This window comes from Nylanderia fulva, unplaced genomic scaffold (assembly GCF_048542155.1).
Source record: "Nylanderia fulva isolate GAGA-0341 unplaced genomic scaffold, ASM4854215v1 Scaffold2, whole genome shotgun sequence".
NCBI lineage: Eukaryota > Metazoa > Arthropoda > Insecta > Hymenoptera > Formicidae > Nylanderia > Nylanderia fulva.
In genome coordinates, this window is record NW_028190263.1 from 1730054 (window position 1) to 1752862 (window position 22809).

The window sequence follows — 22809 nt, forward strand, 5'->3', positions numbered from 1 at the left end:
ACATTTGTGAATACATACACTTCTATCAAAGTAAATGTTATAGTTAGTAATTTCAATTAATGATATATTTGGCAAGTCATGAAACAGTAATAGAAGATGATATGATATTTTATGCTTGCAACATGTAAAAGTTTGAAATATTTTGCATTCGCGTTTGTGAAATTATTATTGATTTTTAATATTATTATTAATTGTCATAATGTATAATTTGCCCAAGAAAAGACTTGGGACTTTTGAGCAAAAAAATATGGATGCAGTAAATTGGCTATCACAAATTACTTGATATAAAAATCCATTAAAATTGAAACCATTTTAAAAGTCTCGAGTCTCCTTAAATACAATATGTCAAGTATAAGTACACTGAAACACGCGCACTGGCAACTTTCAACAATGTTTTTTTCATTCCAGAAATCGACGATGATATATTGCACTTTGCGTCATGAAAGAAGAGACAGTGAGGGAGGAATGAATGGAAAAATTGGATGACCGCGAATCATCATCGTCCATTGAAATCGACACCAGCCATGTAATCGTTAATAGCGATTATGTTATGTCGGTGGCGAACATCGATGATACGGCCAACAATAATGTGGCGGTGGAGGTGGTGCTGGCGGTGGCGGTAGTTGTTGCGTGGACGGCGTTGATCCCGATTGCAACGAAGAGGATTGTTGTACGGAATGTTGAGGCGACGGCCCGACTGAATATAAACGGTGAGTACGATGAGCTTGGTGATGAGGATGACAGTTGCTATTTGTCAAACGCGACGACGTTGATGCCTCCAGTGTCATAATGCCGGCTTGTGACTGACAAGCCATCATCAAACCATGAAAATCGAACTTGTAAGCGTAACGTTTACCATGAACTTTCGTCATTATATTCTTGTCGTAGTAATATCTGCGAAATATATTAATCTCTCTTAACATTGTGCAGCGTTTTATGACATTTCAAAGTATTTTAAATTTACAAGTAAAGGATCTGTATGAAATTCATGTAATGGAGGAATACAAATCTAGATAAAGAATAGGTATATGAAAAAAGAGGGGTAATTAATGATTTTTTGTGTACTATTCTTAAGTCTGTTCTTCTCAGTTGAATTGGCTGTACTAATTCAGAGTTTATCTTTTTTACTCCACATTGGAAAGAAAGAGATAAACTCTGAACTAATACAGTCAGTTCAGCTGAAAATAACAAACCTCTTCTTATATAGGTCGGCAAACGATATCTGCTTTAAATCGAATTACCTTAACGCGCGTGACAGCTTATCGTAATTCATATTCGGCTTGCTCTTGCGCTCGCCCCATCGACGTGCGACTTCGTCCGGATCAGTAAGCTTGAATTCCCCGTTCGAGCCCTCCCACGCGATACAAGACGCGTTGGACGTATCCGAGAGCAGTTCCAGCAGGAATTGCCAGAGCTGGACCTGTCCGCCTCCGACCGCCCCCGAGCTACCAGCTCCAGCCGTCGATCCAATCAGGGAGCAAGTCCGTTGTAGGAGGCTGAACCTCTCTATGAACAGAAAAACGAAACACGCATGCACCAAACTTCAAGTTTCTCGAGATCGAGTCGTTTATAGACAGTAAAAAAAGAAAAAAGGAGAGAGAAAAGCGATGGTTGTGAGCTTTCTCTCAACATATTTCCTTTCTTATTCTGACGCATAGATATTTTTATTTTTATCTTTTTTCTATTAGTATTATCATCCATATGTAGATATTTAATTATTAAAAAAAAAACCGTAATGAAATTGTGATAATTGTTGATATACGCGAGATTGTCAATTGGAATTCGATTACAAAAACGGGTAAAAAAATAGAATTATTTTAATATTCTATTTTTATATCGCATCAGAGTAGATATTTTGTATTCGTCGTATACATGTATAATATATGTTATTTGTCTAATATACATATGTATAATATATATGTATATTTAAATTATATCTTATATACATATTTCGTATACATGTATACTTATATATTTCATATCTATGTATATTATGTATAAGTACATGCACAAGCAAGATAAAGGGCGCGCAATAATATCTTCTCTATATATTAATTTCACTCGCGCGCTTAATCTTCAGTTCATTTCTAAATTTACCGTTGTAAAGAATTGCAGCAGCCGAAGGATGCAATCTGGTGTCTTGCTGAAGATGTAGCGGATGCGTCTGAATTCTCCACATTACGCGTCGAATGTGAATATTTTAGCCTAATCGCCTGTGCCATATAAACGGCGCTTTCGAAAACCAATAAACGATAATAGGCTTATCATCTCTGGAGGCATCCGTCTCGTTCTAGCAATGCGAATTGATTGTCTTGCGATTTTTGAAAACGGTCTCTGTTTGTCGTAATTTTTCACATCTTTCTCTTGAGTTAAAAAAAAAGAACGACATGTATCACACTGTAGTTTCTCTTGTATATTAGTGAAATGACATAGAAATTATAATTTTATAGGGGCTTACTGTCGAGCGATCACCTGCAGCAGCACGAGTAACTTCATTACATGAATCACGATGTATTCGCCGTGTCTCACGAAACAAGAGGATACGGATCGAGGATGATATATCGATATCCATTTCACTGATCTTGATGACGCGTCACACGATTGAGCGAAGCCGATTGCTGGCGGATCGAGTCGATGAAAGGACGTAGACACATTCGGAATAAAACTCGCCAGTCAGTGGACAGAGAGCGACTGAGCGACCTTTGCCCCTGGTTTATTCAGCCCTTCGCACCCCTTCTCTCTCCCACTCATAGTCTCGGTAAGTGAACGGAATATCTTTACACCCCCTCTCTCTTCTAAGCTTAGAGTACTTACCGGTAGCTTCCATTTTTTTTACATTTTTTTCTCGCTTCTGGAATTTACGCAAATATTCTCTCAATATCTCGTGCACGCGTGTACAAATGAAAATAGTTTTATATAAATTCGTTTGAGATTTCTTCTCTCGCGAATAAATGTTTCAAGCGCTTTCATTTGGAGAGCGCAATCGTTTTTTTGTGTATGAAAACACATTTCTGTAAATTTGCACATATATTTTATATATCATTATATCTGATATTTTTATCATAAATACAAATCAATATATATGATTACAGATTTCTCTCTTTTTCTCTTTCATGTCAAAATATATTGAAGTAAAAAATAATTGAAATAATTATATACTTTTATAAGAAAAAGCCAATAGAAATTAATATGATAAATTAAAAATATTAATTCGTATCAAATAATAAATTCGAATTATAGATATTAGTGTCCATATATCAATATATCTAAAGACATACTAATAAATCAATTTAACATACATTTATGTTTTAAAATTGCATTGTAATTTTTATAAATCAAAATGAATTGCATCTAAATCAAAAGATCGAAATAGAACAAGATATAGAAGAATTTTGAGTTTATTACTCTGTGTGCGTGCACAGCTAAATAAATATCGTTAATATCTATGTCGACAAAAAAATTATGACGATCAATAAATTGTATATTACGAACGTAAACTCGACGAAATATACGAAAACGAGAATATATGTAAAATTCCATTTTAACTCGATATTGATCGTGTATTAAAAAAGATATGCAGAGCTTGAAGGGCAAGTTTGAACGGATTTATACATTCGAGGATTACATCGTTATTATATATGATATTATACGTATGATATTATATGCAATACACTGAAAAAAATTATTTAATTATTCAAACAAATATTTATATTTCAATACTCCTTTATACGTCATTTATTTGAAACTAATAATATTGATTTGAAAAAATCCTTTTTTAAAACATATAAATATTGATTTGTTTCAAATGAATATGTAAAGGGAAAATAAATATTTGAATTCAATAGTTTCTTTTTCAGTGCACTAAGTGTGTGCATAAATGCCGAACGTGTCGCGAGACGAAAGAGAATATATGCAGCGATATATGACGGAGATGCACGATGCGTAAAATTATCTCGTATACGTTGAAGACGTATCCACGAGAATGTTTGCCGCTCATCACGAAAACAATATAGTCGCGCCCCGCGGTGAGCTTACCACCCCAAAAGCCCGTTAGAGCTTGCCCGAAAAGGAAGGAGGAGGGCAGAAAGAGGGGTAAAAGCGCGGGGGTCGCGGCGAACTCGTAACCCCTCGTGGCACCACCTTTCCGCTACCCTAAACACTCAATGGTTTATTCATGAGGACTCTCTCACCGCGATAACACTGATTCGTTTAATAAACGGCTGCTCCCGGGGTGAGATGGGCCAACGCACATACACAGAGAATAAAAGAAAGAGAGAGGAAGAAAGAGGTAGAGAGAGAAAGCTGCAACGTTATTCAAACGGACGATATATCTCCGAGGCTTACGCTGCCACGACTCCTGCTACCTCTCACTTTTCGCTTTTCTTCTTTCGCATCCGAAGAGGCGGTGCTCGAAAAATCTGTGCTTCGAAAAAGAGGAGCAAGGCATAGGCAAAAAGGAAATTTCTTCGCTTAATTTTCTCAGCTTCCTCATCTATATGTATATAGCACAGTTGAAATCAATTATATACCGGAATACATTTATTATTATTATATCATACAAATATTTTTAATCAATTTTTTTTTATTTAAATTCTTATAAAATATTTTCACTCACCGAGATATCTTTCCGTCTAAATTTTGAAAATTTTTTCTTCTTATTAAATCGTGTTCTCTTTATTCTTTAATCTCGTGATATTTTTCTTTTTCGATCGCATTTTCAATTTTACATTGAGAAAATGCACGGACATTTCGGGAATTTTATTTTAAGAAGTTTTGCTTTTTCCTTTTTCACGAATCAAGGGACGTGAAGAAAATCTCTGACGAAACTATCCACACACACATACATACACACATTCGGCAATATCGGTATTTACTTTTCTACTGGACCGCGTTTATCTGTAATAGATCGCAGCTATCGTTAAAGCTTCTAGATAAGTCCGAATTGAACCAGCATCGGTCCTTTGGGAACGGTTAGCCTTTTCCGGTCATTTTCTATCCAATCTTGACAGGCTCCAGGACCTCTATTAACCTTTTTTAAGCTTTATCGTATAGACGATTCAGATTTATAGAGCGAATTATTTTAGATTTACTATACTTATAACTAGAAAGCATAAAGTAGACTTGAGAATCTTACTGTTGATAAGAGGAAAAAGCGTTATCAAAATTTTATAGCGTATATGTTTCAAGAAAAAGATATTTAAATTGATATATTATTTTGATTTTAATGTTTTAATCCTTGTATCAATGCATAATTTTTATCTTGTCATCAATGTATTTCGAATATAAAGGCTCTTTGTATTTTATTTTATGCAGGAAAAAATTTCGACACATTTTTAACATCCAATCCAATCATTGACAAAAAAGTTAATTGCGAATTTAAAAATTGGTAAAAATTGATTGCGTCATCATTCTGATATTATTCCAAATCTTTTTCAAACTAATTAATTACTGCTATTTAGATTAATGTATAATTCACTTAAAAAAAGAAAAAATTTAGATTTAAAAACTTTTAATACAAACCAATTTATTATATAAAAGAACGAAGTACGAGTTTCTGAATGAATAATATCAGTTCTAAAAAATTACAGTACTTTAATTGTTGAGAAATAATTCAGACAATTGAGGAGATCTATGTTCGAGAGTTTTTAACGTATTTTTCTCCTTTATATGTATTTCCCTCGTTATTGTATAACGTGATCAATAATAAAAAACTCAATCTAAAGCATATATAGAAGAGAATTGATCTTGAATTTATATCAGGCTCACCAGTACTGTCATCGTCCTCTTGCAATAAATCTGGAGTGTGTACGCCGGTTGCTTGTAGATGAAGGTAGCCCAAGTGTCGCGCCAGGATACGACCTCCCAGACCGCCGATTTTCTGCCAATCTCGCTGGGACAATTTCAGCAATTCCTTTCCGGTCGATGGAAGTAACAACGCAGCGATCGGTTTTATGGAGAATGTCCGGCCGCACCAGGAGATCCACGAGGCTATGTGGCTGGAATTCCACTCGGATGGATCTGAAAGACGAATCCGAAGTCATCGAGACATGTTTCTCGGCTCGCTTGCGCGTCGATACACAGAGTTTAAGATGTAATTCGTCATTATTTCAGCGCCAATTAGATATTCACCGGATGGCACCATGATTTGTTCGGATTCCAAGCGATCAGTATCTTCATTGTTGAAGCGATCGTCATTTTTTTCGTTGCTCTCCGATACGATTACGCGTTCTATGACTTCGACATCGTTATCAGCTTGTTCTGTCAAACGAATCGTTTGTTTGTAATTCGAAAATACCTTTTTTTTATCATGCCACTTCGATCTTGAATCAGATGCATCAGACAATACAGAGTCTTGTGTTATCGCTCGATGACAGAAATTGCGTCTTTCATTTGCAATTTCGTAATTCATCATTTTGTTTCAGGTGATATATCGAAGAGGGAAAAATTCTCACCGTTAATCGTCGTTGACCACAAGTATCATCGACTGACTGACTCATCGATCAAGAAGGCGGACCTTCTCGAGCGAAGTCGCATTTAACAAAAGTCAACAAGAAGACTTTCGGCAGTCTCCACCTGAATTAAATTTGAATTAAGGTAACACATTTTTACTTCGATTGTTTGTTTTTTTTTTTTGCACCATAATAATTACTCCAAAAATTTCGCGAATGCGATTCTTCTTTTACTTGCACTCACTTGTTATTTTCAAAAATATATATACAACTTTCTTCACACTTTTATTATCACGAACATTTAAACAATTATCTGTTTATCGTCGAGATCAATCGATCTCTAATTACAATAATTTTCTCGCTCGCGATACAATTCTGTCGCACGTGCGTAATATCGAGTAACACCGTAGTTATGTTGAAATGATCCTCCGGTCTGGCCATCGTCGTCGGCGATGTAAATGAAATGAAATCACGGACGAGGCTGAGGGTCGGGCCTCATCAGGCAACGCGAGGCAACCGAAGACCCGATTGGCGAAATATGAATTCCCAGAATTCAGGGCCATACAACAACTCAGCCACTCTCGATCAAGTCGCTTTTGGCTCCATGCTTTCGGCGCGCATCGTCGACCGCTGAATCACGCCTGATTGCTCATCTTACATGCTCTTTCTTCTTTTCTTCCCGCCGATTCCCACACGTTAAAGGAATATTACATTTTCCGTATCGTCGTTAATATAATAAGATAAAGTTATCGCGAATAATTGCATTTTCCATCGTGGATGCGATATATTTCTCTCATCTCGCGATATAACAAAATTTATTTCAATGGCTAAAAACGTTCTTTTTCTTATTCGAATAAAAATATTTTTATATTTGCTTTAAATAAAGAAGAATCGTATTTTTTGTTCTCTAATGTACAACTTTGCTGCGTGCATTTTGTATCGGAGAATAATAATTGCTATTGTAGATATATTATCTTTGAAATTTGCATAAAAACTTTAAATTTATAAAAAGAAGTATTAGTCATTTTAGAAAGCGGATGTATATATGCACAATATACACCTAACTATATATTAGGATGCCAGCCGGTTTTTTTATGGGATATGACTGTTAATATTCCAAGAATATTTCTCTCGTTTGAATTAGTCAGAGTAGAAATTAATTCTAAAGAAAAAAATTCAGAGCTTGTAAAGTAAATTGGATACAAACGTAGCCATGAGGAATCATTAACTTCAATTTTTTATGCAGCAGATAGCGTTTAAATATTTATTAAGACATAATGTAACGTTTTAAAATAATGTGCGAGGTAAAGAAAACAGGATAAAAAATGCCTTGTTATCTTTTACAATTTTTCAATTTCGATTTTTTTAATAGTAATAATTATTTACATTTTGTGTGACACATCCTATAAAATATATGAAATAATAAGCCAAAAGAACAATATAACAGAATATATAAAAACTCTAAATATTCCAAATAATATTGCAAAATAATTCAATTAGGTTAAAAATAAGTATAGATTAATTAATACAGTTGTTTTATTTATTTACGGTATTATAAAGACATCTCTTTTTACGATTTACAAAATTGTAACAGTATGGAAATTGTAATATTTTATATGAGACAGAATTAATATAACCATCACAGTGAGTAACCAATATAGGGAAGTGTAGCCAGACTGTCATTATGTAAAGTGCAACAATTATACTACAATGCATATCATTTTTGTGATATACTAATATTATACATTACATATGTCAGTTTTTTTTACTTATTCACAATAATTATATAACTAATAGTAAATTAAGAAATTGCTAATGTTTTACTATTTCTTTGTTTGCACACATGTAGAAAATACAAAATAATTTTAGCAATTATACTACAAGAAATTAATTATACATATATTGGACACTTTCAAACTTGTAAGTTCAAAGATTTAGTGCGTTAACTATCATCTTAAACGATATTTAAGTAATTGAAACATTTTTTTCCCAAAGGTGTCCTGTTTTTGATGTCGATATTCTTATATATTAAATAACGACTAGAGTAAACATATACAATCATCTACAAAAGACAATAAATTAATAAATTATTGCCTTTTCTTAGCAGCTTTTACAGCCTTTGATTTTTGTTTCTCTCCTCCAGAAAGAAAAGATGTTATCACTTCAGACATTTCTGGCATATTATAAATAGTGAGATTATTTAATTGCTCCATTTCCTACAAAATACATATAGTTTGTGACTTTGTCAGCAAACAGATTACATAGATTGTAGTAATTTATAGGTAGTATATTAAATTCAATTATTCATCCTTTCCATCTTTTATGAAAGGTGATCTTACCTTTCTAGTTTCAGGGTCATTCATAATTTTTGGCAGAATCATAATTAAGACAAGTGGCAAAACCATCATTAATACCTAAAAAAAAAAAAAAAAGAGAGAAAAAGGCATTTTTAGTAAATAAAATAAAATACATATGTTCTCCGTGTATTGCTGAAAATTTTGTTACCATGGGATTAAATAAGAAGTCTGTCATTCGCCATTGCTCTCTAACTTGAAAGTATCGAAATGGTGCTAGAGGCCTCATTTTTAATGGATAAGGTACTTGAATCACTTGCGATGTTTGTATCAAGTTTACTTTACGAGCTCGGAATTTTCCTTTAGAATTGATTTCCACTCTGACTGGTTCATAAACATAATTTGGATTCACCACCTCAACCATGTACGATCCTGATGGAACATTGGAAATTATAAATGTGCCATCTTCCCTAAAATAATGAAACATTTAATTAATATAAGTGATTAATGTGAAAACATATAAGTAAATTTGTCGGAACATGCATATATAATCAACATAAATATACCTCAAAAAGCCATAATGTTCACCACCGTTGGCCATTACATGCGTCATGAGCTGCCATCCGCTAGAAGCAGTGTTGTCCCAGGGAAACACTTTTCCCTCGATCACGTACAGATCCGTAGACGGGTCCTCTTCATGTTCCGCGATGACGTATTGCTCGCATAAATTAGCGAAAATAAGGAACAGGCACAGAATATTCTTCATAACGAGTACGAGTAAGCAATCCGTTTTAACCTCAATTCATCTGTTGTGTACTAACTTTAACCACAGATTAATAGACAGATCGCCAAAGGCCTGCCTAAAGAAGAGACCGCCATCTTCGTGCGATAGACTTTGCCCCTTACCGACACACTTTGCCCCTGGTTCGAGTCCGTGCTAAATTCGTAGACTTGAACCAAAAGACTTTGCCCCTGGTTCGAGTCCGTGCTAAATTTCGTAGACTCGACCAAAAGACTTTGCCCCTGGTGCAAGTCCAGGCTAAATTCGTTTGACATTACCAACAGACTTTGCCCCTGGTGCGAATCCAGGCTAATTGATCATGAGACCAATTTGAGAGATTTGGCCCCCGTTGTGTGTGTGTGTGTGTGTGTGTGTGTGTGTGTGTGTGTGTGTGTGTGTGTGTGAGAGAGAGAGAGAGAGAGAGAGAGAGAGAGAGAATATTTTACATATATGCATATCTATATAAAATTTATTAAATATAAAAAATATATTTTTTACACATAAAATGTTTTTTTATTGAAATAATCACGATTTTAAATGTGATATAACACAGTGTTCAAAAATTTTTTAATTAAATTTTTTAATTAAATTTTATTAAAGAAAATTACTTGAAATTTTTTACATTAAGAATTTAAAGGCTCCTTATTCTCTTGTAGAAATTTATCACTACGCCAATTAATCACTTATTTTGAGTATTTAAAATACTATAATATACAGTAATTTAAGTATTCGAAATAAAAGTGATTAATTACTCGAAATAAGTGATAAATTGGCGTTACTAGTAATAAATTTCTATAAGGGTTGAAATAAAGTATAAGAGATAAATAGGCTATATGTGAGCCGTATGCGAAATGTGAGATGTAAGACGCATATTGAAATTTAATTTTTCGATATAACTTTCAAAAATGTACACGAGGTACAAAAAATTAGCTTGGACATTTGTAAGACTTAAAATTGGGATTAATTCTCAATTCTATTAATTAAATTTCGATATAACACACCTTACATCCGCGCACGGCTCACATATATATAGCCCATTTATTAGTGCAATTTTTAAGTTCCTTATTTTTCAAAGTTCACCTTTTTACGTTATCAAATATTTTTACGTTTTCAAGAATTTTATATTTTTACTTACCGCAGTTTCTTATCCAAATGTAAAATCTTTTATCGCAGTCTATAAAAAATTGAAACAATTTACAATTTTATGATATAATATTATTATTATTACAATTTCTATATATATGCACATCTGTCAAATATCGTGATTTATTTCACATTATTATTATCTATTTTAATAAAAAAAAACAAAAACACTTGCAACAATCAAAAATAAACCGCCTGCCGCGAACGGAAAATGCCAAGAAAGCACGCAATTTCCGCGAATCTCGTAATTTTTTTGAAAAATCAACAATTTCAACGAAATTGTAAATTCTTCAAATCACTGCACAAGTATAATTCACAATAATAATTTTCAGTAACTACGATAAAAAATCGTATACTGAAAACCGCAAACGAAAGTGCAATGGGAGTAAGAGTAAAGTCTGTGATAAAATTAATTGGCAATAGAAAATTAATAATTTTCAAATAGAAAAATTTTGAAATTACCGAGGATTTACAAATAATAAAGTAAAAATATTAAATAATTTATGTTTTCGAATTTTGCTCGCGGAGAGGATCTTTAAAACAAGATTTTTAGAAGAGAGGACCTTTAAAATATAAACAGGCAAAAACGTTGGAAAAATTAAAGCGCGCGTTTAAACAGATAAACGCAATGAAATAAATACGCAATTGTTTTTACTTATCGCTGTAAGCTCACAAGCTTCTGACGTGCTATACACTTTTATATAATATATACAAGGTGTCCGGTAACTAACGGACCAATGATTAAGGGCGGATTCTCTGGCCAATTTGGAGACGATTTTTCCTTAGCAAAAATGTTGAGAAGTCAATAATTTTCGAGTTATAAGCGATTGAAAAAAATAGGTTTTTTGAAAACTAAACGTTTTGGAGTTAAAAATCTAACATAATTACATTCTTCAGTTAATTTCAGGTAGAGTTTACTATAATAAAATTTTAATTTAAGGCTTAGTTATAAAGATACATAATGACAAAGATTGGAAAGTTGTAAAAAATGATGACCTTTTTCGACATTTTCGCTGAGGAAAAATCGTTCCCAAATTGACCAAAGAATCCATTTGTAATCATTGGTCTGTTAGTTACCGGACACCCTGTATATTGGACACGAGTTTCGTTTGTTTCAGATTCTCGAGAGTTGAAGTAGGAACATACGAGTATCATATATCGTTTGTGACTTGCCGAATGAAAGCAAGACAGAGAGCGAACGAGATGATGAGCTTAATAGCTCATAATGTTATAAATAAATAAATAAAAAATTATAACCTGACCTACTAGTTATTGAATCTTTTTTTAATAAAATGTTTCATTATTATTATCATCTAAGTCTAAGTCGTTTAATTACTTTTTAGTTTTTTAATAATTAATTTAATTTATTCTAGTCATTTTTATATGAGAAAAATAATATCACGTATACGTTTTATAATGAATTAATATATTTCGGGAATCGAATTATATATTCTTAATAATATAAAAGTGTTCAAAAATTATATTTGACTTTTAATTTTAATTATTTTATAGCAAAGAGTTCCGAAATCTCTTACACACATAATGGGGATTTTTTTCATCCATATAATTCGCAAATAAGTATATATGTTAATTATTAATTTTAATAAAATAAAAATTAAAATTAAAGGTCAAATATAATTTTTAAACACAAATATATTAAATTAATTATAAAACGTATACCCATGATAGTATTTTTCTCGTACAAAAATAATTAGAGTAAATTAAATTAATCATAAAAGATTAAAAATTAATTAAAGAATTTAAACTTATATTTTATATAATAATAATAAAACATTTTATTACGTCAAACCGTCGTGAAATAATTAAATAAAATTTGCTAGTTACGTCAAAGTCAAGTTTTCTAAGCTTATAAAACATTTTATTAAAAAACAGATTCAATAAATATAAGTACATGTTATATATATACTTATATTTATTGAATCTGTTTTTTTTATAAAATGTTTTATTATTATCATATATAATATAAATTATTTAATTATTTTTTAATTTTTTTATGAGTAATTTAATTTGTTCTAGTTATTTTTGTACGAGAAAAATACTATCACGGGTATACGTTTTATAACGAATTAAATATATTTATGTTCAAAAATTATATTTGACCTTTAATTTTAATTTTGTATTTTATTAAAATTAATAATTAACATATATACTTAATTGCGAATTATATGGATGAACAAAATCTCTATTATGTGTGTAAGAGATTTCGGAACTCTTTGCTAAAATAATTAAAATTAAAAGTCAAATATAATTTTTGAACACTTTTATATTATTAAAAATATATAATTCGACTCTCGAAATATATTAATTCATTATAAAACGTATACGTATTAGTATTTTTCACATATTAAAATGATTAGAATAAATTAAATTAATTATTAAAAAACTAAAAATTAATTAAACGACTTAGACTTAGATGATAATAATAATGAAACATTTATTAAAAAATAATTATAATAGGTCAGGTTAATATTTTATTTATTTATTTATTTATAACATCATAAAATTCTGTCCTTTCCGAAATACGCGAACGCTACGAAAAGATAAATCTCGTACATGCCGCCGGACGAGTTCATGAGCATGAGACGCTCTTATCTTGGGAACGTATTAATAGTTACTGCATTGACTACTACTACGATATGGCGCTGAAATCAGTGAGAAATGCTGGTCTCTCCTTCATCCAGACCTTTGGCGATCTGTCTATTAATCTGTGCTTTAACCAATATATATCTATAAAAATCTACGTCATGATAATCTGTCATACGTCAAATTTTGTCCGATGTGCTGATTGGTTGATACTTGAAAGAATTTTGACAACCATCTGACAGCCAATCGGTGCGTCCGATGACTTGCGACAAATGTGAACGAACCTTAAAACTTGTATTTTTGTGTATTCCTCCTGCGCCTGCGCATTAGTGCTGCGCGAGAGTTCACGGTGATGTGTTAGGTTAAGTGGTACGAAAGTAACATCCGAACTTATAATTCGAAATGTTTTATTAGAAAGTTTATAATTTATCGTACTTATCGCGAAATTGAGTTACGAGATACACGCTATTTTGCCTAAACGTCTTGTTAACGACTAGCTTACAAACATGGACGACAAACTTCGGCAAATGGAGGATGAAATGAACAGGTACGCGATCTTAATTTTGATTTAGGTTATACAATTCTTGAATTCTTAATTTGATTTTTTATCGAAAATTTTATTCACTCGTTACTTTTTTTTTTAATGAATTTTTGTCATAATTTGATGTAATGTAATAAATTATGACATTCGAAGTGAAAGTTAAGACACTACTTTACAAGAGATTAAAATTTTTATTGATATGCTGTTTTTTCAAAGTTTTGATACTTGATTAATTCCTTAAATGTAAATTGAGTAGATTTGAAGCTGAAATAGGAGGGCAGCTTGTAACACCAATTGTACGACCAGTGATTGGTGCGAATACATATAGTCAAGTCGCTAGGCAATTAGAGCAACATGAACTTCCAACACCGGTGGTTGCAGCTGCTGCTGCAGCGACATTGGCATTTCCTCCGATGATTGGATTTCCTCCACCACCACCACCCCCACCTCCTCCACCGCCTCCACCAATGTTAATTCCTCAACAAGTAGCTCGACAAGGTAAAAATCTCATATATATTCAGGGATGTGTGAATAAAGTAATGGAATTTTCTTTATAAAATAATATGGCAACAATTATTACAGGTACAGTTCCCATTACAACATATTCCTCACCTGCGCAAATAAGTAATCCATATATATCGAATATGGTTGATCCGTGTCTAAGTGCAACACCAAAAACATATGATTCTACATCAACACCTATGATCCATCCTGAAATCATTGAGCAGATCATTAATACAAAAATACCTGAAGATGAAGGTAAAAAGAAACCAAAAGTAAAGGGCGTCAGCACAGCTGCTGAATTAGCTATTAGCCAAGGCAAAGCAAGTTCTATTATGGCCAATGCTAGTGCAGAAGAGAGTCATCCCAAGGGTAAGGGTAAAAAGAATAAGAAGATTATAAGAACAGCAGGGGGCCAAACATGGGAAGATCCTTCTTTGATGGAATTTGATGAAGGTTAATAAATATCTAGTTAAAAAATCTATTTGTTACACTCTTACTAAATTGTTTTCTAACAATATCCATATTGTAGATGATTTCAGAATATTTTGTGGAGATCTAGGAAACGATGTCACTGATGAAATGCTGGTGAGAGTATTTGGAAAATATCCTAGTTTTCAAAAGGCAAAAGTAATTAGGGATAAACGGACGAATAAAACCAAAGGTTTTGGATTTGTGTCTTTTAAGGATCCGCAAGATTTCATCAAGGCAATGAAAGAAATGAACGGTAAGCCAAGTATTTATTTATCTATTTTTTTATAGACTTTGCTTATGTTGGACAAACATCTTTTTTTATGATACAGATTTTATATTATAGATATTTTCTATAGCTTTCAAGTAACTATTGCTCACTTAATGCAGATACAATATATTTAGATACAAGTTTCTTTGACATAATATGTTAAAGAAAATTACTGTATAAAAAAAATGTAAAAATTACAAGCTTAGGTCATTAAAACGAATTGATTAGTTATAAGAAATATTGGCAATTGCATTAAGGGGCAACTTGTTAGCATATTTTTAAAATATATCGCAATTATCAATATGCCTTTCTCTTTCTCTATCTGTCTCCTTTTTCGTTCTATCTCTTTTTTCTCTTCTCTCTCTTTCGTCAAGATGATACTTCGATATCGAATATGTCATCGTTATTCGTTTTTATTTCCCAAATGGGCCCCAACCATACGATATGAAAAGTTGTGGTATGGTCCAATATTGTCTTCTCGGTTGTGCAGTAGATTGTCCATTTCGTGGAGCGATACGTGAATTAGGATGTTCTACGAATGATGTTTCGGTCGTCATGCCGGATTCTTGTCGTTGAGATGCTTGAAAAAATCATATATTTGGTAATTCGGAAAGTTGTAGCGTTTTTTAATTATGTCGATATTGTATTTATATTATCAACTAGTCCTTTATTAATATTTTTACGTCGACATATTTTAAAAAGTCATTTTAATGCATCTTTTACTGTAAGATTTGTTTAAATTTAATTATTTTAATATAATTTAAATTTATTTGTATAAAATGGAAGAAAAGAAAGTTTATATTTAGTTAAGTTTGTTATTTTTGCTTTTTTATTTCCGGAAAGACCTCGTGTAAACTTCAAAAAAGTTATGTGTGCTATTACAGAAACAATTCTGTTAAAAAATCCACTGTTCGGAAATAGTTTACTAAATTTAAAGTTGGTGATTTTAATCTTGCTGGTGCTGCATGCAAAAGATGAAATCAAGGTATTAATTGAAAACAGTCTACGATATGCTACACGAGACATTGCGCATATACTAAGAACATCGAACAGTATCGTATATGAACAGAAATTAAATTTAAACAGTCTTAAAATTTGTAAAAGAGAAACGTTACGAACTTTCCAAATAACCCAATATTTTTTCATTACTTTATAGTATTTTTTTCATTAGTTTTTTATTATCATATAATTTATAATATATTATTTATAATTCATAATATATATTATAATATAATTTTATTATAATAAAATTAGACTTTCTCCGCGTTGATATCGTATTATTAATACTTACTCGACGTGGCTGTAACTGCGTGATTCGATCGCGGATTCATGTACAGAACGGAAAACGGCATGCCACCGGCGCCCCAACCACGGGACATAAATACATCCTTCTTCGTGATTTTAGTCTGTTTGTTAATTGGTGCTCGAATTTCCCGTCCTGCTTCCGACATGCTATCTTTCCACGATTTTAACACTAATTCGGATACCGGGTTTGCGATTTGACGCCGAGATTGCAATCTGTCAAAATATACGAAAAAAGACATTTGATATATAACAATATTATCGATTATAAAAATATATAAAGTAAATTATATATGTGTATATTACACACCTCGAGGCATCGCTGTCTACTTGTTCGGGTACAATGACGATGCCATCGTACGTTTCTGATTTCGGTATCCATCCCCAGCATTTCCCATCGGAGGAACACGCTGTCTTTATTACAGATGCAAAGATATTTCGACTCCAAATGTCTTTTGCTTCTACTAATGGCGCTGCCATTGTACACGATATATTTAATATGAATATTAAGATAAATCTAGAAACCATCTCCATTCTTATTAACTATTTCGATAGTCGCGCGACACTTCAGCGTGTCGTACAATCAATTTCCAATTATCGTCGTAATATCGCTGCGCTAACGAAAAGTCGCGTTTGCGTTTGCGCTCGCCTTTGCCTAAAAAAAAGCAAATAAAATACAGATAAATTTATGAAGCTGATTATGCGAAAAGCCAACAAACATTCTATCGCGTATGATCGGTTTAAATTGAAAATAAAAGATATAATATTAAAAAAAAAAACAAATATAAAACAAATATCACACATACACGAGCGAAAGAGAATTTTACTAAAGTAAACCACTATCTGTTTATATATCTATTTCTAAAAATTGTACTTTTAAAATAGATAATTCGTTATAGGCCGTTCGCTTTCTGTAGATATTTTGTTTCCAGCGTTCTGGAAAATGGATGAGACAAACATCGTGAAGAAACATCCCCCCGAAATTGTTGGCATAGTTTTAGCGTTCGAATTCTTTTCAAAGCGGCGTTCTCGATGAAAGTAAAAGTCAAGAAATGTGTAAGGAAGTTTTTTTTGGTATCGTACGCGCACGTTTGATATACCCTGAAAGAGCGAAGAGGCTCGATTCGATCAATCATTCCGCAATGATAACTTTGTCGACAGACAAGTATGCTGTTTACGTTCTGCCGCGAAATTTCTGCAACGGGTGATACTATTTATATAATGTCGGTTCTAATTTTAGCACCACGCTAAAACGTACACACGCATACTCGCGTGCGACACACGACGATTGCTTAAACGAGCCTGCGATAGAAAAGAAAAATATATACTTTTCAATATTACGTTTAAGCGAAAGAGGACGGAAGAGTATCGCGAAACATCCGGCTTCATTCGGTGTGCGATGACATTTTTATGAGACTAAAAAGATACGCGATGTAGGTGTCCGATGTATCATTTTTCGTTGTGATATCACACTTCATATACATACTTTTAACACGTGGCTGTACGCGAGAAATAGGAACTGAGAATTAGGAAACACTTTTAAAGAATATCGATAAATCTGCAAAAGAGATTATTATGATCTATTACATTTTTATTGTGCTATTTTAAATATTGTCTTATAGTTTGTGTTTATCTTTTATATATTTCTGTCTTCTTTCTTGCACATATTAGCACAATGTGACGCAAAAGATACATGTGGGTTGTATACGCAAAATTATTTTATCTTTACTAGGATTTTATTACTTTAACAAAAGTTGAACGAAAGCATTATTATTATTATTTGTTATAATATGCGAAAATATTGAATCAAGTCGATGGTACATGGTTGAATATTTGCGATACTTTATCACGTGATGATACATAGTATCGCATCTACACTCTATATATAATTATCGCACAACGATACATTAACACATCTACATTCTATATATAATTGGCAAGATTTTTTAAAGATTCTAATTATGGCAAGTGCAAGGTGTAGCGCACAACAGAAATCACCCTCTCTCGCGAATATATAATTTTACTATTCAAACAAATGCAGATAATTATTTGGGAATCACCGTTGAAAAATTTTGATGATAAATGTATATAAAACAATTATAGTAAAAGTCAAAAGAAAATATCCGCAAAAAAAGATATATTGGGGAGTACCGCGCGACGATGACGTTTTATGAAAAATTCCTAATATAATTTGTTTTTCAGATCGAATTTTCGAATCGAAGAAAAGAAAGAATAAAAAAAATCATACCTTTTCGGAATACACGGATCGTTCGTTCGTTCGTTCGACTTTCGCGTCCACTTCCTCGGCATACACTCTCGGAATGAACTCGGGACGGGACCGTACTGTGATTATACACCCGGTTCCCGGTTAACCGTTGGAGTGGATACGACCAAGTGCGATGGGAAGCTGTAGCGTTCTGCTACTCATTCAACAACCCCTACCCTTCTAGTACGAATTCTTGTAACACCCCACCCTTTTTGCAACAACCAATCGAAAATCTCGCGGTGGGTTGCGAGAGTCGAACAGCTTTTTTTATTTGCTTATCGTCATTTCTCATCCAAACTATCGTAATCATTATCGTGATTTTTCCCTTTTTTCTTTTACAAATTTTCGGATTCCTCGCGCAGATAGAACAAATGAGATGTAGGTATTTTTTTCCATCTTGCATAACTTACGAGTGTAAATTCCTGCATGATTCCGAGTAATACTTTTAAAAGAATATCTTTTCAAATAACTCTTCTCAATATGTCACAATAATCATAATATATAACGACATAGATTTAACAAGTTATAACACGGCAAAAAAAAGATTGATTTTGCGCGATAATATCGTGAGATTCATTCCTTTGCGATACGTGAAAAAAGTTGCAAAAATCTTCTTTATAGGAGGTATATTTCAATACATGTTTCATTAAGACAATCAACTGATAATCATAGTGTGTAACACGAAATACAAAACGCATACGGTTCTTTCAGTTACATACAATTATTCGAATATTTTGGTACTCGAAGATGACATGACGATTTAAGAGACGAGAGAGTATGCAAGGAACGTTGTAAAATTGCGTTATTTATAGTGATTTGCCAAGTTATACGCTCGATTTTCGATGCCTGTAATGTATCTGTGATAATAAAAGATCGCGCATTTCGCGATCGGAAGATGGGTGACTCATACGGTGGTGAAGATTTGTCGAAATTTCGTAGTCGCGGACGAATACGTGGGATTCTGTGGAAGGATTTATCGTGTAACGTGGAATGCGTTCTCCCGCCATATGATGTCAAAGAAATCGAGGTCTCTCTTTTATTTGAAAATATTCTAGAATATATATAATTTCAAAATATTTCGTATATATAAAATAATATAAGAGAGAGAAAAACTTTATATTATTTATACGAGATAAAAGTATATAAAAAATAAAGTAAAGAGAGAAAAAAATAGTGAAAGAGATTCGCATTTAGCTACTAGTAGTATATCGTAGAATCGAGTAGACGCAACAAGTAGTTTGAACGAACGAGCGAGTGAACGTGATGCCAGGTTGAGGATATCGCGTGTGATATGCTCATATATAAATGTACACATACGTGGGCGTGTTTATGTATAAAATAATTTCGTGTATATACGTATAAATATTCGGTGCGCGTCCGTTTTTTTGTCGAAAGCCCGGATTCAAATTCGGTCAAAAATATAGAATTTATTCGGTTGTTCTCGAAAGTCAAATTGCAAACCATCGAAAAATATATCCTGCCAAAGAAAAGCTACCCCTCTTTAATTCGAAGTAAGTTCCATGTATCTCTGTGAAAAAATTATAAAAGCGCATTCCACTCTTTGACAAGAGATTACATATTGGAAATATAGAAAACATATACGAGGAGTTCTGGATATGATGAACGATAGAATGGATATATGAATCCGTGATTGCTTGAGGTACTTGCTTGAGGACCGAAGAGATGGACTTCGCAAGTGCAACCTCGCATTACGCTGATAAAAAATTTACACACCACTGATCCATGTTCTCCTCTTCGTATGATAATTTTTGTTTCTCGAATATAATTCCCATTTAAATGATATTTGTATTTTAACATTTTTTCTATATTCTCATATTGAAGAGCACGAATATGTTTTTTTTATATATTAACATTACAGCTAGGGAGTAATTTGAGAGATAACATTTCGAAACCAACAATGAAATAGAATATTTTTTGTATATTCTCGAATCAATACGATCGCGTATTGGTAAATGCAATGTTTGTTGCCACGTGCGACAACTTCGACTTTTGCAAAAATGCGTTTAAACGGGAAAGAATAATAAACTTTTATTACACTTTATATGCAACATTCGAATCCTATGAGCGGTTTAGTAATTTAAAATTTAAAGCGTAATAGAATGAAAATAGCTTTGTATTTCACACCATCCACGCACGGAGAAAATATGACAAATATTGAATTATAATTTTAGTAATCATGGAACATATTTATACAAAACATATAAAAGAGATGTTTAATAATTTTATATACATACATATTAAATATTTTATAAAGGAGTATTTAAATTTATTCAAATATTTTTAATGCACAAATAAATGCATAATCGTTAACAAACAATAAAATAAACGTTAAAATAATTCATCATCTTTATTCCAGTTTTACAATAAATGGCGTAAAAGCGGTGTGCGTCCGCTTTATATTTTTCACTTTATATTTTAATTTGCATTGTAAAATTTTCTCCGTGCAGAAAGAAAATGACAAAGAGTTCGACGCGTGGGCGATCAAGAGAGAAAGAAAGAGAAAAGGAGAAATGGGAGGACTGTAGGAGGTCGTGAGCCCCTTCGACGTAACGCGTTCTCTTGGGCGAAATTCCTCATTGATAGTCCGGCTATTCGAAAGGATATTTTTGGCCTCACGAACACTATATCCCGCGTTCTCGGGATTTCGATGCAACTGCAACTGCCAGTTACTGCACAAGCCGGCTTTTTTTCAATATTGTTGACTCTATAGCATTTAGCTTTAAGCGTTTTACAAAAGGTACACAAAATATGATAGATAGATACTGGCGAGGCTGCGTAACATAAAATACCATGTATGGTATACATTATATAATAGTGTACTTTGTGCGATGATGGACGACGGTGGAGAATTTGCTTTTTACATAGATCGCAACTCCGGAATGCTTTCAAGTTCTTTGTGCGCCATCGTAAATTTGGTGGGGTTTTCTTTTATAATCGTCGAGCCGTAACACATTGTAACGAGACGTCCGAAAAAGAGGAAAAATGTGAAGGAAGTTCATTCGTGAACGCTATAGGAAAGAGTAAATTTGAAGGATAGTATAGAATAGAATATATAGTATAGAATCTCTCTACGATATTTACATTATATTCAATACATTTTATCAGCTCAAAGAAAAAACAGGTCGCAAGAAGGATTGCAGTTCTCGCATTCTGAATTTTAATTACGAATTTTAATCATACTAACCTTTGATAAATTATTTAATTTAAATTGTACGTTTATAAATTGTGTGAATATATATATATATTTTTATATATATATATATTATATATATTCATACTTTTGAATTTTTTACGAGGAGGTCCTTTTTCTATTTGTCGTAAAAAATTCAAAAGTATGAATGGGAATTTGAGAAGGAATGAATGGCACGTATGCAATACATAATCCATGAATGGTCGATCAATTCTTATTCGTTTTCTTTTCTTCCCGGAATACATACATACTTAGACGGATAAGAAAACGGCATGCGGAAATGTGACGTCATTTGTCACCTGTTGCCGTCTGAAAGCCGATAAGCTTAGCTTTTTGTTACTAGTATTACGTTATTGTGGAAAGCATCAGTATTAAACATGTGGCGCTCAGAACGAAAATTCTCACATATCAGATATCCGATTTATATGCGACGCAATAGACTCTCTATTGATAATTTTGATTTAGCTACAATATGCATATTTTTAAACAGATCGTGGAAAATTGGTGGATTGATATATGACGGCGAGAAAGCAAAGCTGTTTATTGAATAAATTTTATTAATTGACTCGTGTCATTTGTTTGTTTTAGGACGATACGTAGGATCGCGTCCGATTAAACTTCGAAAGAGCACCTGGAAACAGAGGAATCTGGAAACCGTACGAAAAAAAGAGAAGGAGAAGCAAGCGTTAATCGGTCTGCTTACTGGCCGATGAAAGAGAGAGAGAGAGTAAGAGACGAGATAAAGTTCTCATTATATTACATTGTTCAACGACAAGATTATCAATTTGATCGCCAATCGTATCAATTCGACTCTTGATTGCACACAAGAACAAATACGAAAGTCGTGAATACGATTACGAGGATAATATTCACGAGTTTCATCATCAGCCACATTTCACAGAAGTATATGTCAATAAATTCATATAATTACAAATCTTGTTACAATCTTATTTCTTGATATTATTGTATAGGAAT

At 32.7% G+C, this 22809-nt stretch overlaps 3 protein-coding genes across 5 annotated transcripts; 1 reads left to right on the forward strand and 2 right to left on the reverse strand.

The window, feature by feature from the left end:
* Positions 1–407: 407 nt before the first annotated feature.
* On the reverse strand, positions 408–7277 carry LOC114945369 (DNA-binding protein D-ETS-6). Its single transcript, XM_029321571.2, has 4 exons — positions 6130–7277; positions 5767–6018; positions 1242–1506; positions 408–894 (listed from the first exon to the last, which is right to left on the reverse strand). Exons 1-4 carry the CDS (start codon positions 6410–6412, stop codon positions 549–551), a joined length of 1146 nt encoding a protein of 381 aa, XP_029177404.1. The 5' UTR covers positions 6413–7277; the 3' UTR covers positions 408–548.
* A 690-nt stretch (positions 7278–7967) lies between these two features.
* Positions 7968–9641, reverse strand: EMC7 (ER membrane protein complex subunit 7). 2 transcript variants are annotated; one of them, XM_029306301.2, is made up of 4 exons: positions 9310–9641; positions 8955–9213; positions 8789–8863; positions 7968–8665 (listed from the first exon to the last, which is right to left on the reverse strand). In XM_029306301.2, the coding sequence occupies exons 1-4, from the start codon at positions 9507–9509 to the stop codon at positions 8537–8539; spliced, it is 663 nt and encodes a 220-aa protein (XP_029162134.1). In that variant the 5' UTR covers positions 9510–9641; the 3' UTR covers positions 7968–8536. The 2 variants fall into 2 exon arrangements, with proteins under 2 accessions (XP_029162134.1, XP_029162135.1); XM_029306302.2 differs by having other exon boundaries at positions 8627–8689.
* Positions 9642–13466: 3825 nt separating this feature from the next.
* On the forward strand, positions 13467–22560 carry LOC114933715 (uncharacterized). Of its 2 annotated transcripts, none has more exons than XM_085482226.1 (5): positions 13467–13818; positions 14069–14310; positions 14395–14769; positions 14846–15036; positions 15479–15646. In XM_085482226.1, the coding sequence occupies exons 1-5, from the start codon at positions 13778–13780 to the stop codon at positions 15629–15631; spliced, it is 1002 nt and encodes a 333-aa protein (XP_085338352.1). In that variant the 5' UTR covers positions 13467–13777; the 3' UTR covers positions 15632–15646. The 2 variants fall into 2 exon arrangements, with proteins under 2 accessions (XP_085338352.1, XP_085338351.1); XM_085482225.1 differs by lacking the exon at positions 15479–15646 and adding an exon at positions 22423–22560 and having other exon boundaries at positions 13563–13818; positions 14846–15040.
* Positions 22561–22809: the final 249 nt, after the last annotated feature.